This window comes from Dioscorea cayenensis, unplaced genomic scaffold (assembly GCF_009730915.1).
Source record: "Dioscorea cayenensis subsp. rotundata cultivar TDr96_F1 unplaced genomic scaffold, TDr96_F1_v2_PseudoChromosome.rev07_lg8_w22 25.fasta BLBR01000790.1, whole genome shotgun sequence".
NCBI classification, from domain to species: Eukaryota; Viridiplantae; Streptophyta; class Magnoliopsida; order Dioscoreales; family Dioscoreaceae; genus Dioscorea; species Dioscorea cayenensis.
Genome location: NW_024087181.1, coordinates 24,525 through 52,444, shown reverse-complemented (window position 1 = coordinate 52,444; position 27,920 = coordinate 24,525). Strand labels below are relative to the sequence as shown.

The window sequence follows — 27,920 nt, the reverse complement described above, 5'->3', positions numbered from 1 at the left end:
GTTTCTTTCTTGGTTCTCAACGAGTCTGTCGATAGGGCTAGACTCTTTCACTCAGTAAAGCGCTCGTAGAAAAATCAGCGCTCTCTCAACTTTCTCAGCGCTAGAGTTCCTAACCCAGCTGGCGATCGATCATGACCACGCCGCTATACAGGAGTAGGGGTCCTAGATTCCTTACTTTGCAGGCTTGAGATGCCAGACAGCATTTTCCGCCCGCCTTGCCTTTATCTGTATTTTCTCCTTTTTATTTTATGGTGTTATGTTGTTTCTTTGCTTTCCCTCACTGTTGGTGAGGGTTGACTCTTTCCTTATATTTCTGTTTTATTTCAATAAATCTGTGGTTTATCCACATTTAAATAAAAAAATTTGATATTTTTAATTACTATTAGGCATCTTTTTTCAGATAGAAAAAAACTTGTACACCTTATTAAACATTATAAAAATAATATTTACTTTATATCCCTACAAAACATTTAAAAAAGATAATAAATAAATAACTAAAGAGATAAATAAGTAAAATTGATTTATAAGAATATATTAAGTAAATATTATTTCTAGAGGAATACAGTCGAAATTACCCATTTTTGAGGGGGCTATTAAAAAAAATCTAGCCATTTAAAAATTAAAAAAAAATGAAGAAAACATTTGACGGTTCAGATCATTTGATGGGCCTCCTCGAGATATGAATACTGAAACCCGCCATCTATTTAAACCAATTGATAGCTTCGCTATCTCATTCGCACTCTTATGAATCGATCCATTTCCCAAAATCCTCTCTCTTCTCCGGCGAATGAATGATCGGAGCTCCGGCGATCTCGCAGCAAGTGCAGGCCAAAGAGAAATCCAAAACCTGTCGATTATTACAGACCGGATCGAGGAGTTCCGGAAGAAGAGGACCCTGTGCATCCCGGAGGTAAATTAGGGTTCTTGATGTTTTCTTTTCTATCGAAATCGCTTATGGTTTCTTTTTATATGGTTCTCTATTGAAATTGGAACCTTTCTTGTGGTTTTTTAGGGCAAAGGAATTAAGCTGAGGGACATCAAGAAGGGTACATTGATCTTTGTGGATTAATTCTTTTTATCTTTTAATTCCTCGATGTATGATTCATGGTAGTTTGAATTTAAGCAAAATGATGTGATTGTTTATGCCCTGATGCTCGTTCTTAACTTGAAAAAGAGAAAGACTGATGCTGATCTTGATCTTTTTATCTTTTCATGGAGTGTATGATTCTTGGTAGTTTGAACATTAGCAAAGTGTATGATTCTTAGTAGTTTGAATATTAGCAAAATGATATGATTTTTTATGCCCTGATGTTTGTTCATAATGTTGAATTCTTTAGTGTCTTTAAATTTGAAAAAGGGAAAGGCTGATGCTATTCTTCGATGGGTTCATTTTACTCTGTCTTTATCTATTCATGGAATGTATGATTCTTGGTAGTTTGAACATTAGCAAAATGATTAGATTTTTTGTGCCCTGATGTTTGTTCATAATGTCGAATTCTTTAGTGTCTTTAAATTTGAATAAGAGAAAGACTGATGCTGTTCTTTGATCTTTTCATGTTACTCTCTTTTTATCTTTTTGCTGAGTGTATGATTATTAGTAGTTTGAATATTGGCAAAACGATTTGATTTTTATGCCCTGATGTTCGTTCTTAATTGTTGAATTCTTCAGCGTCTTAAAATTTGGAAAAGAGGAAGACTGATGCTGATCTTCAAGACTTTTTAAAAATGTAATCAACTCTTGTGAGATCTATTTCATGGGATAAAGGCCAAGGTAGAGTTTCTCATATGTTGTGTTTCTTGTAAAGCTGTCGGTTAATTTTGTTCAAGTTTTTATTGATCAATGAACTCATTTCTCTTCAGGACAAAGATCTGAAGAGAAAAATATTAGATTTCTCTGGGTTTTTGTTGGGTCTTCAAGAGAAGGTAATTTTGCTTCCTATTTGTGGTGATAGTTTCGATTTTCTGGCATGATATTTTGGGTTGAAAATTTATTTCTGATGTTATTCATATGTGAAGCAAATCTCTTTGGTTCAGAATCTCTGTTGGGTTCAGAATCTCTGTGTGAATCAAATTTCTCTTTGTAGAAAAGATAGGAGAAGATTAAATAGAAAAGTTGCTAAACGTAAATAATCTCAGTTTTTGAATTTCTGTAGCCTGCTTGAAATGAGAAATGTGAAAGCTGGAAACACTAATGTTGCTTAATTAGAAACTTTATTTTATGACTTTTTTCATTTTAAATATGAACTATGAATATTCACGAGTCAGCTTGCTCCGTACTTGCAGAAAGAGATCTCACAAAAGTTGATTGCATTTTTAAAACGTCCTCATGTTTTTAGGAACGCTCAACTTGATGAAGAAGAGGTCTTACTCCTACCATAACATTGCTATCTTTGTTGAAATTAACTTGCACACACATTTTAGATATATCATCTTCTGGCATAATTTAGAGTTGGTTTTTTTTTTTTTTCACTAAGTAAAGAAGCCCAAGAGAAGAAAAGCGGTTGATCAGCCATCATCTGGTGAAACATCTTCAAAAGGAGATGAGGTACTGAAAATTCATACGAATTTGCATGTTTATCTAAAATTTTTTGAATTCCCAAAAATAGAATTTTCCTTTGCTTCACCAACATATAGAAATGGGATTTTAGCCATTTTAATTTTAACTTTACTCATATGCTCTTTTTGATGCCTTTGAATCAAACCATCTGTTATTCACTTTATAAGATGGAAGCTCTGGATATGCTGTGCATATGCTATAAAGACATATTTCTAGTTGTCACTTAGGTAGTGCAGATGCTTATTTTTTTCCTTTCAATTGCAGACTATGAATCGGTTAACACCATCACCAGCTCAAGTTCACAGATAACCTGGATGCTTTAAAAAAAAAATTTGATAATCACACATGTAAAAATGCATGATGCTCTAGCTGAGAAATTTTTGTTTTAATTTTTTGACACTCTGGCTAGCTTGTTCTGTAGCTACATCAGACATTGAGTGCTAATTGATTTTGTGGAACTTTTGGAGAAAGCATTAGTAAATGATAGATAATATATTCGAAATATAAAATTTGTTTGTCTCTATTTACCTAGTGCCCAATGCTTTGATAATATTTGAAAAGGTCATTGTTGGTTGTTCATGCAGTTATGCAAATGTTCTTGTTATTGTTCTTTAAAAAGCTCAGATTGCAGTGAATGTTCATTGAAGTCTCCAAAATAACTTCTTAACAAGCATATCATTATTTTTGGTCAAAACAGGTTGATGATGAGGATGAGGATGGGGGGGAAGAGGCGGAGGAAAAGGAGGAAGAAGATGAGGAGGAAAAGGATTATTTTGATGAAGAGTGGGAAGAGGATGAGGAATAGGATGATGATTATGATGGTGTGGAGAAGGAAAAGGAGGATGAGGAGGAAAAGAGCAAGTCGCTGAAGTCAAAAAATTCATCTGATGGTGATGATGATGATGATGATGATAGCGATGACGACAACAATGAGTGTGTGCCAACTGAGATAAAAGATGAATATGATGGTGATGGTGTTGAGAGAGTCATCTGAAACAAAAGATGTAGGTGAAGGTGATGAAGCTGACAACAGTAATGAGAGTGTACCTGCTGAACCAAATGGTTCTAATGCCAATGATAGTGGTGGTGATGAAGTGCCTGCTGAGACAACAGATGATTCTTGTCAGGCGAGTGTTACTCAGATGGTTGATTTACCTGTTGACAATGACATGGATGAGAATGCATTTCTTGTGATGATAGATGAACTTGGTGGCAATGTGTTAACTGCTGTGAATGATATGGATGAGAATGCAGTGCTGCAGATGATAGAAGAAATTTGTGGCAATGAGTTATCTACTGTCAGTGACATGGATGAGAATGCAATTCTTCAGATGACAGAAGAACTTGGTGGCAATGAGTTACCTGCTGTATATGGCATGGAAGAGAATGTAATTCTTCAGATGATAGAAGGACTTGGTGGCAATGAGCCTGCTGAGATAAATAATGCTGCTAATTTGTGTTTTGTAACTAACTGATTGACTGCTCAAATTGCAGGTAACTTGTGAGGGTTGTTTTTCCTTTTTCCTGCACAATTGAGTATGTGGCCTATAAACTCATAATTACATTGCAATATTGTACCAAAATTGATTTCAATTCCTATGATTCAATTAATATCATTGTGTTACATTACTAAATTTTACTCTCTGAAATTTTAACATGCAGGTGCACACTTTGTTGTATATCTGATAGATAGCATGAGATAGGGAACAGCATCAAAGAGATAGTAACCAATTACATTATGATGCTGAATATCCTGTACAAAGACTCAGAATCTGTAACTTGTACATTTCTTATATTGGCCTGAATGCAACAATATCTAACGTGCACCAATTGCACCATTACTTTTAGTGATGTGAGCTTGGGGCTGTATATTTTTTGGTTTTGCATATCTGTTACAATTGGAGAATGGATCATAGATATCCATTTCTTCAGTTACATGTACATTAGCATCTTTTTTGCACCCTAGGATTTGTTATATTAATGTGCATTATTGTGACTATTCAGTTTTACCCTTCAAGTACATCTGATGTACACTAAGACCTTTATCTAAGCAACTATTTCTTGTAGACGTTGAAATGAATTGCTCAAACAAATACTTGTATTCTTTCTGATTAGTTTGGTGCTCAGAGTTTGCTTTCTCTCTTGTGCATTTTTTATTTGAATACTGTTAATTTGTTGTACCTTTGTTCAGTTTGTTGTACCATTGTTGTTCTGTGGAAGATGGATGCCAAGGTTAACACTAGTTATTTATTTTGTAATGAGTTATAAAAAAAGTTGTCTGATGAAGTGTATTATAATTTGTGTGCCAGCTTTCTTGTCTAAAACATATGCTTAGGTTATTGCAGGCTTGAGTTCTTAGGGGATATTTTGATATTGGAATGATAGATAAGTTCATTTGACAAATAGTATGTAGAGTTATGTTTGGTTGCCAGCTTTAGTGTAGCGCTTATATATATATATATATATATAGTTCTTTCACTCTCTTTCTTCAAAAAAGAAAGAGAGTGAAAGAAGAAAAAAAAAAAGAATAGAATGATTAAACTTCACTAGATAGTAAAACTCAATGCAAGCAAGAACTATATGTTTTGATTTGCAACATTTAGGAAAGAGTGACCAAAATTGACCACTTTTATTATAGGGGAGTGGTAGTTCATTTCCCTCCTAAGTGAAAGATTGAGAGTTTAATTTTATTTTAACTTAATGGTTGCGGGCTTGTGGTTTGTCCAACTTATCAAATAAATAAATAAATGAAGTTAATTCATCATTAAACAAAGTTGTTTATGGAATTCTAGGAAAAAGTGTAATGCACAACTTTTTCAAGCAAGGAGTACTGTCAACCCCTTCCCCTTGATTTCTTCCTTGGCGGCATTTAAAAGCGACTTAGATTTATCTTTCAATACAATTGTTATATGATAAGTAGGAAAAACTATCCCACGGCAAGGCAGTCCAGCTGATTTCTTTATCTTGCTTGCCGCGTCTAGCGTCTTTCGGTCCCCGGGAGGTTAGACTGCTTGGGTTAGATTTTCTCAGACACTCATTCTATTCGATGGAAATCGCATTTTCTTGTTTTTTAAAAAAGTACTATGACACTGCCATCTGTAGTGGCTCTGTTCCATGCCTCATCAATTCTACCCTTTCTACGGCATTAAGACTCAATTATTTCTAATTTCAGGAGTTTAAATCTCAAGTACTACACCTTTACAAGTTTTCAACAATTCTTTAGACTAAACTAGATAATCTTATGTGCAACAAAATTGGGCATTTTGCAGGCCTACGACAACTCTTTAGACAAAGTGCCACACCCCCTGAATCTGTCATGCAAACAAACGGTCGCAGCCCACAAAATGTTAGCCCAGTAAACCTACAAGGCCTCAGAGTTTGTCTCAAACTAGAGGAAAAATTAACAAACTAACAGAAATACCATAATACAATAGAGGTTCAAATACATGGATTACTAAAATACAAGACTGCCCAAAGTACAGGATTTTCTTGTCCAGATAACAAATACAACAACTCAAGATACAACTCCAAAGGAAAAATACAGCTACTAATAGCTTACTAAGTAATCCCTAGATCTACTACTCTTGATCTGAAAGGATTTAAAACAACTTCATCAACTCATTAGCCCAGTAACTAATCCAAAATTTGAAAACAGAAATTCAAATTTGAAATATACAGAATAATCAAGATTAAAACAAGAGTTTGCCAACATTATAAAAAGAAAAAAGATAAGAAGGTAGCATAATCAGGTTAAGTGTACATTAACCCAATCGGGGGATATCCAAACTAAAAATGTAAAACAAAAAGATAACAGATACTCAAATAATAGTGTAGATCTCCAAATTCACTACAGATATCAGAGGTCATTTGTTTACCCTTGATGATCCAATGCAGAATAACAGAGACCATTTATTTACCCTCGGTGACTTGAAACTGAATATCAACGGCCATGATTATTTCACCAATGAACTGGTACGAAATTGCAATCTCATTTTTCCAGAATTCTTGTTGACAAAGTCAATGTTAACCACATAGACTAGGTTGAGCATAGCTCATTTAGAAACAAAAATGTTCAAGCAATCTTTGAGGCAAAATACAGAAATATTCACAATTTTCCCAATTTTCCAAATAAGCAAAAATGCACAATTTCATACAAACACCAAAAAAAAAAATCTCATGTTCCTACTTTAGAAAAAATAACCAATGATTTTCAAAATAACTGATTAAAATGATAATTAACTACTCTTTTTAATAGAAAGCTAACACATAAATAATAAATGTGCAAAATAATGGATATTTAAGCAAATAAAACAATGAATAAATAACATAATAAATAAACAATGGAAGGAAGGAATAATAGGTTTAGAGTGTAAAAGAGGCAGAACGTGGGTATCAACAAATGGCAGCAATTCAAACAATTCATAACTAAACAAATAAATATATGTATAGATATAGTATCAACCATCTGAGTACGTTCATAGATTAGAAATCTATGAACGTTGATGCAGGCCATTGGATTTCAATCCAACGGTTGTACACTATGCTTATGAACAGTAGCACGGTAAAAAATGGGATGCACAGTATTTTGATCTCAACCATTCAATCAATTGCAGCATAGTATCTAAACAAATATGAACCATTAAACTCTATTTCTATCTACAGGAACTCAAACAAACAAAACTAAAACCCAAACTAAACCTAATCAACCCTTTAATCAGTCTGTGGTGCTTACTGTGCCCAACTACAGACATTCTACGAATGTCCGTAGTTGATGTTTTTTCATATATATATATATATATATGTGGTTTCACTAGATGATTAAGAAAGTATAATAGGTAGTGGAGAAACAACTAGAATACCTAAATGAAACTTACATAAAGATTTTCTAAAATTTTATAATTCTAAAATACATTAGTTCAAAGGTGGATTACTTATGTGTCTATGCCCAAAATAAACCAATCCTCAACTCAAAACACCAAATTTGAGCTCTAGAACCCACCCCCTTGGAAAGGTCCTATAAACAAGTAGTGAAATTTAGGATCTTTCTAAACAAGAATACTTCAAGGTCCATAGTAGATCAAGCTATAAGATAATTTACTATGAATGCCAACTATGACAAAAGCTATCAAGAGTCTACTTCTCTTTTGGGAGAATTTCTATGGTAGGACCAAGAATTTCAACATAAATAGGAATTATAAGCCGAGGAAAAGCATCAAGATGAGAGCAACTAGAAGCTATCGGAAGAGCTTAATGCAAGTTAAGTAATGCTGTCAATATGCTGCTAAGTATGATAGAGCTTGCAGGAATAGTAATCTAAACAAGAATTTTCCAAAACAAAACTATGGCAAAGCTACCAAACAAAGTTCACATTCAATTATTTAAAGAAAATTACAAAAGCATTAACATAAGTAGAAAATAATCAACTACTAATAATGGATCAAGTAAACAACCACTAGAGCTTTGACTAAGCATGGCAACATAGAAAGAAACCATAATCCAAGGATGCATCACCAGCACTACAAGAGCAAGAGGTTTAAGCAAGGAAGGAGCTTATTTAAAGGACTGAAATGGAGGAATTAGAGTAACTCCCAAGCTAAAACCCAAACTTTGAAAAACTTTCAGAATTTGGAATTCTCTCGTAAGATTGGAAAAAGAATGGCAAGCTTCATTTTGAAGGGGTTTCCAAAAGACAAGATCAAGACACAAACTAAAAAAATGGTTCATGGGTGCATGGCAAAGTGTAAAAGAGAGGATGGATTAAGCATCCAAACTTTCTATATTCTAAAAGTAGTCAGATAATCAGGATGTGCCTAAAAAGTGGGGCTGACACTAAGATGGGTATTTTGGCATGGAATGGGTTATGGTGCTGGATGAGGAGGCAAGAGAGGGTGTTAGCAGAAGCTGAAGGTAGGAGTGGTGGCATAGTTAGCTTAGGGGAGGTGGACAAGGAGCTTGAAAACCTAAACCTAGTTGGGGGATTGGGTAGTGGGAGAGGAAACACAAAGAGGTTGAAAAAGGTCACAAAAAGGACAAGGCGTTGTATAAGAACGCTATGTTTTTCACTAGTTTTATCACATTTTTATATGAGTAATGCTAAATAAATCCAACAACCTTCCTGAAATCACCCCTAGATGACATGGCATCCATGTCACATATGATGCGAACTCTATTTCACATACACTCTCTCTTAGTCATCTTCTCAAAATAAAATACTAATCATCACCAAGATGCCTCTCGCTCTTCGTCTCCTTTCTCCGATCATGGTCATCTTTACATCCGAGTTTAATCACATGTTCAATAAATTTCTAAAATTAAAAAAGAAAATTTCATACTCATAGGAGAACAAATGCAAAAAAATAAAAAAAATAATTTTAGCTATTTCATATCAAAATATCTTTCACCATGACAAATTCTAGCAATAGTATATAATTCACCAAAAAATTCAAACCTTTTCATAACAAATCAAACAAAATGTGAATCATTAGAACCAATTGTTTCCTTATCCCACTGATAATCCATCAAACTTCTCTATCTCTGCAAATCCCAATTAAAAAAAAAAAAGAAACAAACCTTAATTCTACTAAAGATTCAAAACATGCTAAAGAACCTCATATCCCTTAAAGAGAGAGAAGGAGAAGGAGGAGGAGGAGGAGGAGGAGAAAGACGAGAAGAAGAAACATAGTAGCATACCAACTGTGAGCAAGCACAAGGTTGAGGTATATCTAATCTTTGTTGCATTTCTTTTCTCCATCAAGCGCCTTATGGCCATTATTTGCTCATACTTACCCATATAGAAAGTGAGGGGTTTTCCACTATGGACCTTGGCTCCTTTTTATTTGATTTTATGCTTCTTACTGACATCAAAATAATTTCTTTTTACTAACCTTGACTTACGTTTGTGGAATTCATTGAGTTTCTTAGACTGGGTATTGAGCCTTCTTTGCCTCTGATTTCACATTAGTTGATCTATTATCAGCATAATTTCTTGTCTAGTGATAATGTAATCCACCTCTTGATAATAGTATGTAATGTCTCATATCTGGTTTGTTGCTGCTAATGTTTGAACAAAGTAAAATCAACTATATTCATATAAATATCCAAGTCCCATTCTTTCATGCCCATTCCACAGGACAGGCTCATAACAACCACCATAGTAACTTGAGATGAGATGAGTCATACGCCATTCTCAAGTTAAGGCAAGGCGTCATGACATCTGGTAACACCAAAATAAATAAACATATCCATATACTACAATCTCACAATAGTGAATTTAGATACATATAACACTCCCCTAATACCCAATGTCACTATAGTACACACAAATCCAGTACGCACAACCAAAGATAAAACCTACAACATGAACAATAAATTGGCCTAAACCGCAAGATGCCAAGATGCAGACAAGTTAACCTAGGCTAATAGATGTTGAACTCAATACTAGATTGGCACAACATGACGATCAACAACACCACGACTTGTGCCAGGATAAAAGAGAGAGAGAGTGAGTAATAAGATTACTTAGTGAAGGGTGACTGCATAGATAAATATAGTCTTGAAGCATTTCACAACCATAAACAATTTAAAAGTAGCTTGCTTAACATCAAGTAAAATATTTCAAAAACATCCATATGTAAATCGATAAATATGTGCTAGAAGTATAAAAAATAGATTTCTTGTTGGCCATAAAAACTCTCCCATTTAACTAGTCCTGGGACCGAGAATGATTTGAAAATAGAATAAGAAAACCCCTTGGCATTGGTCTCTAATCAACCCGGGCGGTGACCCTGAATATCTCAACATCACACCAATCAAAAGCTCTACAATGCCTCTTGCATGGGAAAACCCCAAGGGATAACCACGCCACCTCTACCTAGGCTGGACCATGGACATCCCCACATTGCAATGATGAACCCTGTCCACAAGTTCGGGCTAATGTCTGTGGGCTGACCCCGCTATCACCATCACATTCCAATAAATACATGAAGTTATTTTTAGGATGCACTTTCACTTTTCACTTCCAAGTCTTAGTCGAACCAAACGCATTTTGAAAGCATTTTACTCATAAATAGCAAAAGGAATATTGACATATAATCACTTATGAATATAACACATGCACGAACATAATACAACTTTCAAGTTTCATAAGCAAACCATTTAATACTTTTGAGAGAAAGAGTGAGATAATATATATAAATATAAGCCATACTATGTTATAAAATACTTAAGCACTCATATAAAGCTATGCATTTAACCAAATTACCACTCACAAACTAAGGAAGTCGCGCACGCAGGGGGAAGGGGGTCGTGATGGGGCTACTCCCTCCGCCGGCTCCTTGCCTTTAGCGGAAACTTCAACATCTAAGACCACACCAATACAATGTACAGAACTAAATAAAAGACCTATTGAAAAATAAAAAGAAGTGCATGAATGCCCTAACCCTTGTAATGAAATGCAAGGCCCCAGCTCGGGTAAGGCTCAATCTCGAGTCCATATGATCCCTATGAGTTTCCTTGGGAGATATCTCCATTCAAGGCTGACAAAGCAATAGAAAAGAAGTTAGTTCATCATGCTACCCCCCACCCCCACCCCCACACACACACACAAATTCAATCATGAAGATCTCAAGATTTTATCAAAATTTAGGGAGCAAACAAAGGAATAATATTGCAACAACATTCTACACATCAACAAGAAGATATTGCAAGAATGAAGGCTCAATAATCAATATCTAACAAAATCCTAAGTCTACTCTACCAAGGATGAACAAATGGAGGAAAGAAAGAAAGAATCATACCTTGATGATTTCAAGAAGAAAAATGAAGGATAACCCTTCAATCCACAAGCAAAGGAGGTGGAGAGGCTCTCATCCATGACGAAATGATGAAGGAATGGAAAATGGTGGTTAAAAGGGAAGAAAAATGGGTAAAAGACCATCATACCCTTGCCTTAAAGGCTTGGAAAACACCTTGCATGGGCATGTGAAACATCCACACGAGTGTGTGCAATATTCAAACGGGCATGTGACACCCGTGTGTCTTTCTGCTGTTACAGTACTATGCTATAGTAATGTTGCCACAATATATATGCTACAGTAACACCAAATGCCAAAAAGACACAAGGGCACCCATATGGGCTTGTACCCTTTCCACACGTGCATGTGCTACTTCATACGGCCATGTGTCACCCTGCGTGCCTTTCTTCCCTTGCTATAACAGTTATGCTACATTGCTAGGGAAAAAAAAAAGGTATAAAGGAAAGACTCAAAACACTACTACACACTCTAAAAGTAGAAAACAAGCTGAATAAAAGTCCTTAGCATCACACATTCTCTCTCATTACAACTATGTAAATTCATTTGATTGACTTTCATTTATTGTGAGTGCAACAACTTCACGTCGTTGCACACATTTGATTTATTTTTTAGAGTCTGCTTGTAAAATAACTTTGTCTTTCTTGGTGTTTGTTTTAATATTTTTTTCTTTATTGTTATCAAATAACATGCGCTTTTTAATTAATGTTGCATTCATGTAGGTTGAAGTGCCTGAATTTCTTTAGTGTTACTATTTTATTTAGGAGTTTATATTTGTCGGTTTTTCTTTTGTTAATTTTTTTAATTACAATTGTTGTTATTTTTTCTAAGCTTAATATTAATGATCTATTTCTCTCATGATATTTTGTATTTCAACATGCATTCACCTGCTTCTATACTTTGCCTACTATCTTTAGAGGTGAGATAAGGGCATGCTTATTAATTCTAATCATCATTAGGGAGAATATAACAAACTATATGTATTTTTCCATGAATTTTGTTAGTTATTATCCTTACTTTATTTTTCTCTTACATGCATGTCGACAATCCAATGATTCTTAATAACACTTGATTAAGAAAGTCAAAATTCATTTTAGAAATTTAAATGTAATTTTCGGCAATTGAACAATGTTTAATGACAGACAAAGAATGGATCTTTATATGGTCTGCAATATTTGTGAAACTTTTCCATGAACGAACAAAATTGATTATAAGTTTGGCTACCAAACTTTATTTTTAAAAAAATCCACCGTTTATAGCAACAAATCCAATATCATATCGACTTCTTTTGAGGAAGACTTAGGTGTAGTTCTAACAGTGTAGTTCCTAGTAAATTTGTGACACTTGTCCCAAAGAAATAGTAAATTATAACACATTTCCTATGATAATCTCAGTGCCTTCATTAAATAAATCATCCCAAGGACAGTTGTGAAAACCCTATTGTTGAACTATATTAACTACACATATAGAACTTTATCCAAGTCTATCCAACCCTTTTTAGCTCCCGTATCATAGAGGGCACCATGCTTTTATTGATTTTTCTTTTAAAAGAAAAAAAAATATGTCTTTGTAAACTATTTTCATCAAAAATATTTACAAAATTTTGTATTGTTTTCGTATATATAGTTTTTGCCACCCCCTAAAAAAAATTAACATTGAGCATTCTTTATACTTGTTCTTTCCAGGTAATACATCATAATGTTTTGTTTAATTTTATTTTACTCTATTTTAACTTGGTTTGTAATATATGTAAATAAGTTCTTCACAAATACTTATGACATATCTTAAGTGAGTGATTACCTAATTTTAGAAAATTATATATTTGTTGTAATTATTGAAATTTTTATTTTTATTTTTATTTATCTAGCATTAAGTTTTCATTCTCTTTTCTAGAGAGAAAAATAGGAAAAAAAAAGCTTGTACAGCTTATTAAAATGGGAATTGCTAATAAAATTTTATATTAAAAAAATCATATCAAGTTTATATCCTTGCAAAACATTTTTAAAAAATAATAAAAAATAACTAAATAGATAAATTGGTAAAAATCATTTATAAGAATATATTGAGAAAATATTATTTTTTAGATTTATACAGTCGAAATTACCCATTTTTTTGGGCCTATTCAAGCAAAAAAAAATCCAAAAATAAAAATAAAAATAATAAAGACAATGTTTGAATGAACTACAATTTTATTACAGAAATTATAATTTTATTATGAACGGTTCAGATCATTTGATGGCCTCGAGATATGAACACTAAAACCCGGCATCTATTTAACCAATTGCTTTGCTAGTTCATTCGCGCCCTCTCGAATCGATCCATTCCCAAAACCCTCTCTTCTCCGGCGAGTGACCGGAGCTCCGGCGATATCGCAGCAGGCTTAGGCCAAGACAGCGGAGGAGAGCGAGATGGTGGAGATGTCCAGCGAGGGAGACCAGAACCTTGAAGAGAACAAAGCACTCGCGCTGGGTAGGCCAAAGCGAAAGCGAAAACCCGTCCATTTCTACGGACCGGCGGAGTTCCGAAAGAAGAGGTCTTTGCGCATCCCGAGGTAAATTAGGGTTCTTGATGTTTTTTTTTTTCTATCGGAATCGCTTATGGTTTCTTGTTATATGGTTTTCTATTGAAATTGGAATCCTTCTTGTGGTTTTAGGGCAACGGAATTAAGCTGCGGGATATCAAGAAGGGTACATTGATCTTGTGGATTCTTTTTATCTTTTAATTCCTGGTTGTATGATTCATGGTGGTTTGAATATTAGCAAAATTATGTGATTGTTTATGCCCTGATGTTCGTTCTTAATTGTTGATTTCTTTAGTGTCTTTAAATTTGAAAAAAAGGAAAGATTGATGCTGATCTTTGATCTGTTCATGTTACTCTTTTTTTATCTTTTCATGGAGTGTATGATTCTTGGTAGTTTGAATATTAGCAAAATGATGTGATTGTTTATGCCCTGATGTTCATTCTTAATTTTTTTTAATTCTTTTGTGTTTTGAAATTTGAAAAAGAGAAGGCCTGATGCTGATCTTTGATCTTTTTCACGTCACTCTCTTTTTATCTTTTTGCGGAGTGTATAATTTTTAGTAGATTGAACATTGGTAAGATGATTTGATTTTTTATACCCTGATGTTTGTTCATAATGTCGAATTCTTTAGTGTCTTTAAATATGAAAAAGAGAAAGACTGATGTTGTTTCATGTTACTCTTTTTATCTTTTCATGAAATTTATGATTCATAATAGTTTGAATATTTGCAAAATGATTCGACTTTTATGGCTTGATGTTGTTCATATTGTTGTTAGTGTCTTCAAATTTGAGAAAGAGAGACATTGATGATGATCTTCGATATCTTCATGTTATTCTTTATGGGGTAAAGGTGAAGGTAGAGTTGCTTTTATGAATGAGTTTCTTGTATAGTTGTTGCTTAATTTTGTTCAAGTTTGTATTGATCAATGGAATTATTTCTATTCAGAACAAAGATCTGAAGAGAAATATACTGCGATTCTCTGGATTTTTATGGGGTCCTCAGGAGGAGGTAATTTTTCTTCCTATTTGTGGTGCTAGTTTTGATTTTCTGGCATGATGTTTTGCGTAATAAATTCATTTCTGGTGTTATTCATATGTGAACCAAGATCTGTGGTTCAGAATCTCTGTGTAGCGCTTAATGCCTTGTTTTTGATAGCTTGTTTACATGCTGATCAAATTTCTCTTTGTAGGAAAGAAAGGAGAAGTTGCAGAGAAAAGTTGCTAAATATAAAAAATATCAGTTGTTGGATATTTGTAACTTGCTTGGTATAAGAAATGTGACAGCTGAAAACACTAAGGTTGCTTAATTAGAAACTCTCTTTTAAGACTTTCCTCATTCTAAATATGAACTATGAAGGTTTACGAGTCAACTTGCACCGCACTTACAGAAAGAAATCTCACAAGAGTTGATTACATTTTTAAAAAGTCCCCATGATTTTAGGAACGCTCAACTTGATGAAGAAGAGGTCTTATTCCTACTATAACTTTGCTATACTTGTTGAAATTAACTTGCACACACAGTTTAGACGTATCATCTTCTGGCATAATTTAGAGTCAGTTTTATTTCAGGAAGTAACGAATCCCAAGAGAACAGAAGCGGTTGGTCAGTCATCATCTGGTGAAACATCTTCAAAAGGAGATGAGGTACTGAAATTCATATGAATTTGCCTGTTTATCTAAAAAAGTTTGAATTCCTGATAACAGAAATTTCCTTGACTTCACCAACATATAGAAATTGGAGTGCATGTTCATCAAAGTCTCCGAAATAACTTCTTAACAAGCATATCATTATTTTGGTCAAACAGGTTGGTGATGATGATGATGAGGTGGAGGAGGAATATGATGAGGAGGAAGAGGATGGGGACGAAAAGGATGATGATGACGATGATGATGAGTGGGAAGAGAATGAGGAGGAAAATGCTGATGATCATGATGGTGGGGAGGAGGAAAAGGATGATGAGGAGAAGAGTAAGTCACCGGAGTCAAAAAGTTCATCTGATGATGATTATGATAGTGATGACGACAATGATGAGAGCGTGCCAACTGGGATAAAAGATGCATATGATGGTGATGATGGTGATGGTGATGAGAGAGTGTCATCTGAAACAAAAGATTTAGGTGAAGGTGATGATGCTGCCGACAGTAATGAGAGTGTACCTGCTGAACCAAATGGTTCATCAAATGGTTCTAATGCCGATGATAGTGGTGGCGATGAAGTGCCTGCTGAGACAACAGATGATTCTGATCAGGAGTGTTACTGAGATGGTTGATTTACCTGCTGGCAGTGGCATGAATGAGAATGCAATTCTAGAGATGGAAGATGAACTTGGTGGCAGTGTGTTACCTGCTGTGAATGATATGGATGAGAATCCAATTCTGCAGATGATAGAAGAAATTGGTGGCAATGAGTTCCCTGCTGTCAATGGCATGGATGAGAATGCAGTTCTTCAGATGATACATAAACCTGGTGGCAATGAGCCTGCTGCGATAAATAATGCAGTTGATGATGACAATAATAATGAAAATATGATCAGTATGTGGCTGTTGAGGCAAATGATGCATCTGATGACAATGATAGTGACAGTGATAACGATAGTGATAGTGATAGTGATAGCGATAGTGATAGTGATGGTGATGGCGATGGCAATGGTGATGATAATCCTTCTTATATCCAATGTAGATGAGGAAGATGATGGTTGAGAAGAATTCAGACTGAGAAAAAGGAGCTAGCTCCAAATCTAAGGTTTTTGCAAAGAAAAAGGTAAATAGTTTCTTGTTTGTAGATCAGAATATGGTAGAAGAATTTCTCTTGTGACTTTCATTTTGGGAAAAGTGCTTCTAATCAAGGTTTGCTAAAGTTTAATTTTGGTTCATGGTTGACCCATTCTTATGAAATTCTATATTCATGGTTGTAATAGCATCTCAATTTGAAGTATAATTTCCCTTCAATTGTTTAGAATGAAACAATCATTATATTAATATCTTGTTTAACCCTTCATGCTGAGAACTATCAGGCACCTCTCCTTTCAGCCATTTCAGTACACATGCAGAATGTTAACCATTTACTATTTATGCAAGCCATTGTTCATGATTAATCACCATAGAAATCTTTAAAAATGAATTGTATTTGTTTGACATTTGTGTGTTTGAACTACAAAAATTAACCTGTTTGTTCCTTCTATTATGCCTTGTATTCTCAAAATCTAACCATGCATCTTCAGGTGAACAAATGCATTTTAATTTTTCTAGTATGCCTTGTGTTTGAACAAATGCATCTTCAGTAAATCAAGTTTGCAATAGAAATAGATTTCACACAAACTAAAGGTTTCTCTTCTTCCCTTCAATTTGTATTTCCTAACTAATTGATCAACTGTTTAAATTGCAGGTAAGTTTTGAGGGGTCTGTTTTTTTTTCCTGCACAACTGAGTACGTGGCCTATAAACTCATAATTACAATGCAATATTGTACCAAGATTGATTTCAATTCCTTTGATTCAATTAATGTAATTGTGGTACATTACTGAAATTCACTAGCTGAAATTTGAACATGCAGGTGCACACTTTGTTATATATCTGTCAGATAGAAAGGATGAGATAGTGAACACAATCAAAGAGGCAGTAACCAAGATACATTATGATGCTGAATATCCTGGACAAAAACTCAGAGCTTGTAACTTGTACATTTCTTCTATAAGCCTGACTGCAACAATATCTAACGTGCACCAAATGCACTGTTACTTTTAGTGACGGGAGCTTGGGGCCGTATATTTTTTTGGTTTTGCTTATCTGTTGCAATTTGAACATGGATCATAGACAGCCATTTCTTCAGCTACATGTACAGCAGTATCTTTTCTTTTTCTGCCCTAGGCATTGTTATAATGTGCATTATAGTGAATATCCCGTTTTACTCTTCAAATACATCTGATGTACACTAAAACCTTTATCTGAACAACTTTGTAGACATTGAAATGAATTACTTAGACAAATACTTGTGTTCTTTCTGATTAGTTTGGTGCTCATTGTTTGTTATCATTCTTCTTCGCATGTTTTTTTAAACTGTTACTTTGTTGTACCATTGTTGTTGTTTGGAAGATGCAAGCCAATATTAACATTAATCATTTGTTTTGTTATGAGTTATAAAATAATTGTTTGATGAAATGTGTATTATTATGTTATAATTCATGTGCAGCCTTTTCCAAAACATATGTTCAGGTTAATACAGGCTTGAGTTCTTAAGCCATATTTTGAAATAGTAGTTATAGATTAGCTCAAATAATTTTAAAATATCTAACAGAGTTACATTGGTTTACAATAAAACAAAGGTTTGGATGTAGCCCTTTTTTTTTTCTTTTTTTCTTTTGTCTTTGATATTTTTCCACTTACATTGGTGATCTGCTATGAGAATGAGAATGAAAGAGAGTGAAAGTAGGGAAAAAAAGTTCACAAGAACTTTATGTTTTGATTCGTAACACATGGGCCTGGAATTGAATATATAGCCCATGCAACCTCACCGGGTGATCCGTGGTGCGAGTTACAGGCTTGCAACCACAACCAGAGATTTGTTATCATTGCTTCCAGCAATATTTGAACTCAAGACTTTATGAATGTCCTACACCAACCGCCTTTTATAGTGGGGCTAATACCATTGGGTTATGAACCCTTTGGCTTGTAATATTTAGAGATGAGTAATAAAAATTGACCACCCTAATAATAAAAGAGTGGTAGTCCATTTTTTTCTTAAGTTAAATGCCGAAGGTTCAACTCTCTTCCAACACAATGTTTGGTCGTAACTTGTCTATATTATCAAAATAATTAAATTAAAATTAAAATCAGGTTAATTCACATGTAAACAGTGTTATTTACAAAAGAATTCTTCAAAAAAAAAAAAAAATCAACCATTTCTAATTTCCCTAGTTTTAACCCCATTACAACACATTTACAACTTTTTAACAATTCTTTAAACTGAGGTGGATATTCTTAGGTGCAATAAAATTTGGCATTTGCCTACAACAATTCCTTAGACTAAAGTCAATGTTATTAGATGTAATAAAATTGGGCATTTTCCAAGCCCAGAGAAAGTAAATAATTTTTATAGGAATTTTCAAACATGGGGAACATTCAAATAAATTTGGGCATTTCCCAAGTCTAGAAAAAAGTAAACAACTTAAGAAAAATTTTCAAAAATGAGGAATATTCAAGCATTAAATTTGCAACTTCTTTCAATGGTAGCTAACCTTTCTCCAATGTGTTGAAACCTTGGAAATTGTTTGGGTTTTTTCCCAAATTGGCCCCAATTTTTTTTAATATTGTCAAAATGACCCTAGAGTCATCACTCATCACATTAATGCCCAGTCAATACCTAGGTGCTGACTGGGCATTTTTAAATTAAAAAAATCATATTTTTTTTTTATATTTTAACTCCTTATCTCTTTTATAATTATTTAAATAACTTATTTGTAGTATTTTTAACCTAATTTTTTTAAAAAAATAATTATTAAAATAAGGAACATTATTTGAAATTAGAATTATTATTATTAATTATTACTCCCTATGTTCTTTTTTAGTTGTTACGTTTTGGAGCTTTTCTCTGTTCTTTTTTATTTGTCACATGAGAAATTTTGTGCAGCATTAAATAATTTTTTTCAAATTTATCCTTTAATTTAATGTACTTGTACAATTTTTAATAAATCACAATCAACTAAGTATTAAATTATATACTCCACTGGTGGAGTTTTAAATAGGAATAGTTTTGGAAAGTAATGGAATTTTTTATAAATTTTAGGTAACCAACTAACTTTAATCAACTTTTTCTTAATCGGTATGAATTAGATAAATGTGACAAGTAAAAATGAACGGAGGAAGTAAAACAATAATTATATAAAATTATTTTAATAATATTTTGACACAAGAGTAGGCCCAAACGGTGCTCTGTCATTCGCTGCAGCGCGCCGGTGTTCTTTTGCTTAGATGCATTGAGGGCCACACGCAGCTCGATCGAGTATTCATTCTATAGCTCGAGCTCGACTTGGTACACAAATCGAGCTACTTGAGCTCGCTCGATTAAGCTCGAAAAAGTTGAAACTAACCATAAACATTATGCTCGAGCTTGAGCTCGAAAGTTTTTCCCAAATCTAATATTATATATATACATACATGCTCGATTAGGCTCGCGAGCACTCGAGCCAAGTATCACAATACTCGAACTCGGCTCGCTCGACTACTCGAGCTACTCGAGCTCGAGCTCAGCTCGACTGTGACCGAGCCGAGTTTGAGTTTTTATCGAGTAGAGCCCAAGTAGCTTGCGAGTAGAGGTGTATCATTTACACCCCTAGGTTGGAGGGATTAATGAATTTGGATTTGAAAAATATGTGTTTTGTCTGATATATTTTTGCTTGGTCACCCATGGCACGGTTACCCCACCCTAATATTATAAATAATTAATATTTATTATATAATTAATATATACTTAATTTATTATAACGATGGATATTATATACTTAAAATATAATATATTAGTTATTTATTAAAATAATGGATAGAATAATTATATCAATTTTATATTATATTAATAGATAAGGCTGTTAAAAAAAAATTTTAAAGATAAAATCTCACTATATAAATTTTTCAAATATGTTTTAAATTTTTTAAATAATTTTAGTTATTTATTTTGAATTTTAATTATTTAAATATATTAATTATGATAAAATTAAAAATATTTAATTGTGATAAAGTTAATGTTGGAGATAGTGGGTTAGTTATTTTAAACGAAAATTTTTATAGTTATTTCGAACAAAGATTATTTGTTAATATACGATTAAAGTTAATATGTTAAATTATTCATGAACTTGCAAATAAAGTATTCCTTGTAAAATTTGAAAATTTAGAAAAATAAAATAAAGATGGATTATTCTATTAAAATTATAATTTAGTCCAAATTCATAATTACTTAGAATAAAATGAGGTAAAAAGTTGCTCTTGATAACAAATATAGCAATTTTAAAAAAAAAAATCAACTGATAAATGCTTGGAGCTGATTGACTAGCAAACTAGAGATATGCAATCAATTAAAATTTTCTCAGGGAATTAAAATTTAAAGATCATCATTTAAATATCCACTCCAAATTACATTACAATATGCAGATGAAGTTAGCAAACTACAAAGCCATTTCAAGACATAATTAGCTTTATTTGCTTTCCTAATCTTGTATGCCAATCTCTGAAGTCCCCAATTGTTCAGCCTCCATATTCTGCCTTTCTTTTCTATGAACTATATATATATATATATGCAAAGAAATACATAAATAAGACATTCTTGCATTCTAATGAGATGTTAGTTTGAAAAAATGACTAGCACCTTCAACTTTTGAAATGACACTAGAAACCTCCTCAATGTTATCTTCATGAATCAAATAGACCACTTCATAGTGACGCACTGGCACGACACAATTACAAAAGGGTGAGCTTCAACTTTGAAAATCACTACCGTACATGCATTGTAACAATGTTCTCTGTTTGCCCATTGAGAATCAAGAGATAAATTTAATAATTAAAACTCTACCATCTAAAGCCACACCTTTCTACAAATCATGCAACAAAAGAAAATGTGCAAAATCATTTCTGAACCATGACAAACTTCCAAGAAACCAAGTAACATCATCTTACAAAACTTGCATATGAAAGACACCAAACTCAATCCAATCAATAAAATTCACAAAAACTGAAAATAAAAACATAAGATTCCACATAGAACTCCTAACAAAGATAACATTCCAAATACAACTCCAAAGAAAACACATTAAACTCCAAATATAACCCCACAAACAGTTGGTCATAGACCACATCCTGCACACAAATAAAAGAGGAAAAAAAATCAGAGCCCTTAAAAAATAAAAATAAAAAGCAACATTTGAAGAATTTATATAAAATATGTCAATAATGGAAATTTATACCATACTCGCATACTAGAGCATCCGATCATCTGAATTAAAGAATTTATTCACCCAAGCCATGCCCATGATAATAATTTTGAGGGTATCATCCCAACCTATGTCACTCATATCTTTTAATTTTTTTATCCTCATCCATCTTCTCTTTAACGTTATGAGATGATTACTTATATTGGCCTCTGTCACTGTCACTCCAAATGTATCTTTCAAGGATCGAATAATAGCTTATATTGTTTGTGGTTTGAAGCCTTTGTCCACCTTAAACCCTTGTTCAACTTGGCTTGCCATAAATCTTATAAAGGAACGACTTTTCGAGGATGTCCATCTCTTATTTCCTGCAGTTCTTGCATTAGTATTCATAATTGATGATGTATGGCTGCCTTGAGATGAATTATATTCCTCCATCTACATTATAATATAATATAAGACAAAGCTTATGATAATTTAAATCATGCATAATATGATAAACATACAAATGGAAGAAAATATATGCTGCATGGATTCTATTTAGGCATATAGTCAAGATATTCAATCATACACAATTTGATAATGGAAAATAAAAGGATACATCAAAAAGTGGCCATTCAACAATGATGCAAAATTTAACATACGGACATGTCAATATAACTACTTGTTCGCCCACATCTTAGTTGCAATTTGATCACGACGAGCAGCCCACTCTTGTGCTTCTTCTCTTTGGTCCTGAGCAGTAGTTTGTGAAACACATTCTGGTACTCAATCTTCCTCCATAGGAATAAATTCATCCCGACCGCCGGTGAGGATGTAGTTGGGTAAGGTACAACATGCCAATATGAGATCCACCTGTGTCTTGAATGGGAAAAAAGGCCTAAAAGCGAGGATCTTGAAGCGGTTCTTTAAAGAACCAAATGCACACTTGATGGAGGTACGCGTAGATGAATGTCTTAGATTAAACAATTCCTTGGTGTTTGCACACTTGATGGACACATGACGTCATAGTGCCGTCACCTAAACACTTTTGTGTAGATGCAAGGGTGCCGTCCACATCGCTGTTTATTATCCAGCAAGAAGTCCGGTGGCAAACAATAGTCAGTTGAAGAACTTCAAAGGTCCAGGTCATCCCTTTTGCAAGCAGGACCCTAGTCCAGCAACCATGACTGCCGGCAATGGGAATGTTCGTCCATATTCATAGAAGCTTCTGAAAAGATCGTTACTTTCACTGTCGCTAACTCCAGAAATCATCAAAGCAAAAAACAATCTAAAAAGAGTTTTTATTATGTCTGTGAAATCAAGTTAAGTGAATGCAACTAAGCTTCAATGCATTCTCCAAGAAGCCCTGAAGCTCGCCGGCGGAGGAGTAGTGCAATGGTTTCATGAAGACTCTTATATCTTTTCCCTGAAAAACATTGTAGACGTCAAGAAGCTAGAGAATTTGGGCCCTGAACCTTGACTTACCTTTGTGGATACCAGTGGGTTTCTTAGATTGGTTGCTAAGCCTTTGTGTCTCTAATTTCCCATTCGTTAATCTACTTTCTTACAAACATCAAAATGCTTTCTTTTTACTAACCTTGACTTACCTTTGTAGAAATCAGTGGGTTTCTTAGACTGGTTGTTGAGCCTTCTGTGTCTTTAATTTCAAATTAGTTAATCAATTATCAAAACAGTTTCTTATCTACTGATGATGTAATCCACCTCTTGATAATATTATTCAATGTCTCATGTCTTGTTTGTTGCTGCTAATGTTTGTACAAAGTAAAATCAACTATATTTATATAAATATCCAAATTCCATTCTCTCTCATGACAACAATGTAACTTCATTTGATTGGCTTTCATTTATTGTGAATGCAAGAGCTTCACATCTTTGCACATGTCTAATTTATTCTATACTTTTGACATATTATCAGTGTTTTTTGGAGTCTACTTGTAAATTACACTTTGTCTTTCTTCCTGTTTGTTTTAATATTTGCTTTTTTTATTGTTATCAAATAATAAGCGCTCTATAATTAATGTTGCATTCATGTAAGTTGAAGTGCCTGAATTTCTTTAGTATTACTATTATATTTAGGTGTTTATATTTGTTGGTTTTTCTTTTGTCAAATTTTTTTTTTTAATAATAATTGTTGTTATTTTGCCCAAGCATAATATTAATGATATATTTCTCTTATGATATTTTGTATTTCGACATGCATTCACCTACTTCTATACTTTGGCTACTATCTATAAAGGTGAAATTAATAAGGAATTGCTTATTAGTGCTAACCATCATTAGGGGGGAAATAACGAACCATATGTATTTTTTCATGAATTTTATTAGTTACTATACTTACTTTATTTTTCTCTAACACATGTGTTAACAATCCAATGATCCTTAATAACATTTGATTAAGAGAGTCAAAATTCATTTTGGAAACTCATATGCAATTGTCTACAACCGAACAATGTTTGATGAAGGACAAAGAGCCAATCTTTTTATGATTTACAATGTTTTGAAAACTTCTTTATATGGCCTGCAATGTTCTGCAAACTTGTCCATAACGGAACAAAATTGATAACAAGTTTTTCGAAAATTATACGCTGGTTGTATTTATTGACATTTTTATTTAGAATTAAGTTTTAATTACTACTAGGTTAAATGAAAATTTATTTTTCCCTAGAGTGGAAAAAGAAAATTTGTACACCTTATTAACACTGTGAATTGCTAATAAAAATTTATTAAAAAAATCATATTTACTTTATATCCTTACAAAACATTTACACAAAAAAATAATAAACAAATAACTACATAGGTAAATAAGTAAAAATGATTTATAGGAAAATATGGACAAAATATTATATTTACAAATTTTTGTACTTGTTTTGTACATATATCCTTTGGAACTCCTAAAAAAAACAATAAAATTAAGCATTCTTTCCTCTTATTCTTTTCAGAAGTACATCATAATATTTTGTTTACTTTTACTGTTTTAACTTGGTTTATAATATATGTAAATAAAGTTTTAGCAAATACTTTTGATATATCTTAAGTGGGTGCATAACCCAATTTTAGAGAATTATACCTTTGTTATGATTTTTGAAATTTTTATTTTTTTCTACAGAGAAAAAAAAATCCTTGTACACACTTTATTAAAATGGCTAATTACAAATAAAACTTTATAAAAAAAATCATATTTACTTTATATTTTAACAAAACATTTACAGAAAAAAAATAATAAACAAATGACTAAATGGGTAAATAAGTAAAAATGATTTATAAGAGTATATTGACAAAATACTATCTTTAGTGGAATACAGTCCAAATAAGTATAACCCAGTTTTTACTTTTTAGGGGCTATTAAAAAAATCCAAAAATTTAAAAATTAAAAAAAAATGAAGATAACATTTGACGGTTAAGATCATTTGATGGGCCTCCTCGAGATATGAACACCCAAACCCACAATCTATTTAAACCAATTGATTGCTTCGCTATCTCATTCACGCTCTTTTGAATCGATCGATCCTTTCCCCAAAACCCTCTCTCTCTCTCTCTCTCTCTTCTCCGGCGAATGAATGATCGGAGCTCCGGCGATATCTCATTAAGTGTAGGCTAATACTGCGGAGGAAAGCGAGGTGGTGAAGATTTCCAACGAAGGAGACCAGAATCTTGAAGATAACGTAGCACTCGCGCTAGGTAGGCCAAAGCGAAGGAGAAAACCCGTCGATTGTCATCGAACGGAGGATTTCCGGGAGAAGAAGAAGCCCCTTCACATCCCGGAGGTAAATTAGGGTTCTTGATGTTTTCTTTTCTATCTGAATCGCTAATGGTTTTCTTGTTATATGGTTCTTTAATATTGAAATTGGAGCCTTTCTTGTGGTTTTTTAGGGCAAAGGAATTAAGCTGAGGGACATCAAGAAGGGTACTTTGATCTTTGTGAATTCTTTTTATCTTTTAATTCGTGGATGTATGATTCATGCATGGTATTTTGAATATTAGCAAAATGATCTGCTTGTTTATGCGCTGATGTTTGTTCTTAATTGTTGAATTCTTTAGTATCTTTAAATTAGAAAAGGAGAAAAATTGAAGTTTGATCTTTTCACGTTACTCTCTTTTAATCATTTCACAAAGTTGATGATTCTTGGTAGTTTGAATATTAGCAAAAAGATTTGATTTTTTATGCCCTGATGTTAATTTGTTCATAATGTTGAATTCTTTAGTGTCTTGAAATTTGAAAAAGAGAGACTGATGCTTTTTCATGTTACTCTCTTTTTATCTTTTTACGGAATGTATGATTCATAATAGTTTGAATATTTGCAAAATGGTTTTGATTTTTCTTGGCTTGATGTTGTTCATATTGTTGACTTCTTTAGTGTCTTCAAATTTGAGAAAGAGAGAGATTGATGCTGTTCTGAAAAATTTTCATGCTATTCTTTCTGGGGTAAAGGTGAAGGTAGAGTTTCTTTTATGATTGTGTTTCCTGTAAAATTGTTGCTTAATTTTGTTCAAGTTTGTATTGATCAATGGAATTATTTCTCTTCAGAACAAAGATCTGAAAAGAAATATACTGTGATTCTCTGGTTTTTTACGGGGTCCTCAAGAGGAGGTAATTTTTCTTCCTATTTGTGGTGATAGTTTTGATTTTCTGATCAGATGAGTGTTATTCAGATGGTTGATTTACCTGTTGACAGTGAGTTATCTGTTGTCAATGATATGGATGAGAATGCAGTTCTGCAGATGCTAGAAGAACTTGGTGGCAATGAGTTACCTGCTGTCAATGACATGGATGAGAATGCAATTCTTCAGATGATCCGGGGAATACCAGGTTGGAAGGTGATGCAAATCCTGGAAGGCAAGCTGGAGCTTCTAAACCTGAGGATTTCACCATTATTTGTTGCCTTGTAAAACTATGCAAACATAGAAATAGTCAAGCTTGTTTTTGGATAGTAGTATGAGGCAGATTATAGCCTTCTTGTCTTTGACTTCTATATATATATATATATATATTGTAATATTCTCTTGTAAAAGATGTACTGAAAAAAAATTATTGAATAAATAAAACAAGGGAGGGAGGGAATTGAGGGAGTCTGGTGTTCTTATGGTGCTTCCTTTAAATTTCTTTTTTGCAAATATGAAGAACTTTGTGGCAATGAGCCTGCTGAGATAAATAATGCAGCTGATGATGACAACAATAATGAAAATTTTACTTGAACAACAATAAATAATAAAGACAATCAGTTTATGCATAACAATGGTGTCATTAGGGCAACAATTTACATGTTTCATTATATGCAAAACTGAACCAGAGAGCTTCAAAGTAATCAAAATTTATATAGAATTAACTCACTTGAGTGATAAACCAAACAATTCAAAGGCACAATATCACATAGTTCATCCAATGAATCAAGCAAGAAAAATCAAATTCCATGAAGACGAGACAATAATCACATACATTGGGGTTCATAGGTTAACACATTCTTATGAAATTCTAAATATTCAAGGTTGTTGTAATAACATCTTGATTTTGAAATATAATTTCCCTTCAATGAGTATAGCACGGAATGGCATTTGGGATTGATGCATATCTTGCTTTCTTTTCATTAAGGCAATGTTGCAAAAACAGGGAGTGGTGTTTCTTGGCTCATCTGATGATTATCTTCTACATGAACGTAGAATACCATGCCAATGTTTTCTTGCACTCATGTCCCAAAAAACAATGCTGTGTTCGAGGGCTGAATGCGATGTCATCTATGAACTGGTGTCCTCTATTTAGAGGGCGCTAGATCTAGAACGCTAAATGGTGTTTTATGGAAAGGAGTTTTGTGGAGTATTTTTCTCTGGTTGTTGATTTGTGAGAAAGATTGCTATTGAATCTTATTGATAACTGGTTTTTAAGATAAAATTAATTGTGTTCTTTGTTTGATTCTTTTATTTCTATTGTACTGCAACAGATATCTAAACTAGCCTCATGTCTTATTTATTTTTTCTAAATTAGCTGAGTATTACAACCGTTCTAAGTTTGGTGGGCATAGGAATGTTTATTTTAGTATCTGTAGCTGCTGTGGCCCATCCAAGTCTAGAAGCATTAGTCTTGGTAGCAATTGTCTATGGTTATAATTTGTATATCTAATTAC

General features: G+C 33.2%; 3 protein-coding genes and 2 long non-coding RNA genes across 8 annotated transcripts; all 5 read left to right on the top strand.

The window, feature by feature from the left end:
• Positions 1-761: 761 nt before the first annotated feature.
• On the top strand, positions 762-2,547 carry LOC120255019. Of its 2 annotated transcripts, none has more exons than XR_005534867.1 (6): positions 762-910; positions 1,013-1,046; positions 1,670-1,771; positions 1,861-1,923; positions 2,284-2,361; positions 2,480-2,547. It is a non-coding gene; the product is annotated as an uncharacterized LOC120255019 (long non-coding RNA). The 2 variants fall into 2 exon arrangements; XR_005534868.1 differs by having other exon boundaries at positions 2,475-2,516.
• Positions 2,548-3,310: 763 nt separating this feature from the next.
• Positions 3,311-4,272, top strand: LOC120255014. Of its 2 annotated transcripts, XM_039262941.1 has the most exons (3): positions 3,311-3,945; positions 4,052-4,093; positions 4,220-4,272. In XM_039262941.1, the coding sequence occupies exons 1-2, from the start codon at positions 3,514-3,516 to the stop codon at positions 4,091-4,093; spliced, it is 474 nt and encodes a 157-aa protein (XP_039118875.1). In that variant the 5' UTR covers positions 3,311-3,513; the 3' UTR covers positions 4,220-4,272. The 2 variants fall into 2 exon arrangements, 1 of the variants encoding a protein (XP_039118875.1); XR_005534864.1 differs by having other exon boundaries at positions 3,311-4,093.
• Positions 4,273-8,391: 4,119 nt separating this feature from the next.
• Positions 8,392-16,150, top strand: LOC120255011 (glutamic acid-rich protein-like). Its single transcript, XM_039262935.1, has 9 exons — positions 8,392-8,574; positions 9,181-9,273; positions 13,841-13,918; positions 14,021-14,054; positions 14,666-14,745; positions 14,836-14,898; positions 15,080-15,187; positions 15,459-15,533; positions 15,695-16,150. The coding sequence occupies exons 1-9, from the start codon at positions 8,392-8,394 to the stop codon at positions 16,148-16,150; spliced, it is 1,170 nt and encodes a 389-aa protein (XP_039118869.1).
• Positions 16,150-17,867, top strand: LOC120255017. Of its 2 annotated transcripts, XR_005534865.1 has the most exons (3): positions 16,150-16,650; positions 17,275-17,315; positions 17,442-17,867. XR_005534865.1 is itself a non-coding variant. In XM_039262943.1 (2 exons), exon 1 carries the CDS (start codon positions 16,152-16,154, stop codon positions 16,587-16,589), a length of 438 nt encoding a protein of 145 aa, XP_039118877.1. In that variant the 5' UTR covers positions 16,150-16,151; the 3' UTR covers positions 16,590-17,315; positions 17,442-17,867. The 2 variants fall into 2 exon arrangements, 1 of the variants encoding a protein (XP_039118877.1); XM_039262943.1 differs by having other exon boundaries at positions 16,150-17,315.
• A 7,439-nt stretch (positions 17,868-25,306) lies between these two features.
• Positions 25,307-26,850, top strand: LOC120255018. The gene is made up of 5 exons (XR_005534866.1): positions 25,307-25,568; positions 25,675-25,708; positions 26,160-26,239; positions 26,330-26,392; positions 26,478-26,850. It is a non-coding gene; the product is annotated as an uncharacterized LOC120255018 (long non-coding RNA).
• Positions 26,851-27,920: the final 1,070 nt, after the last annotated feature.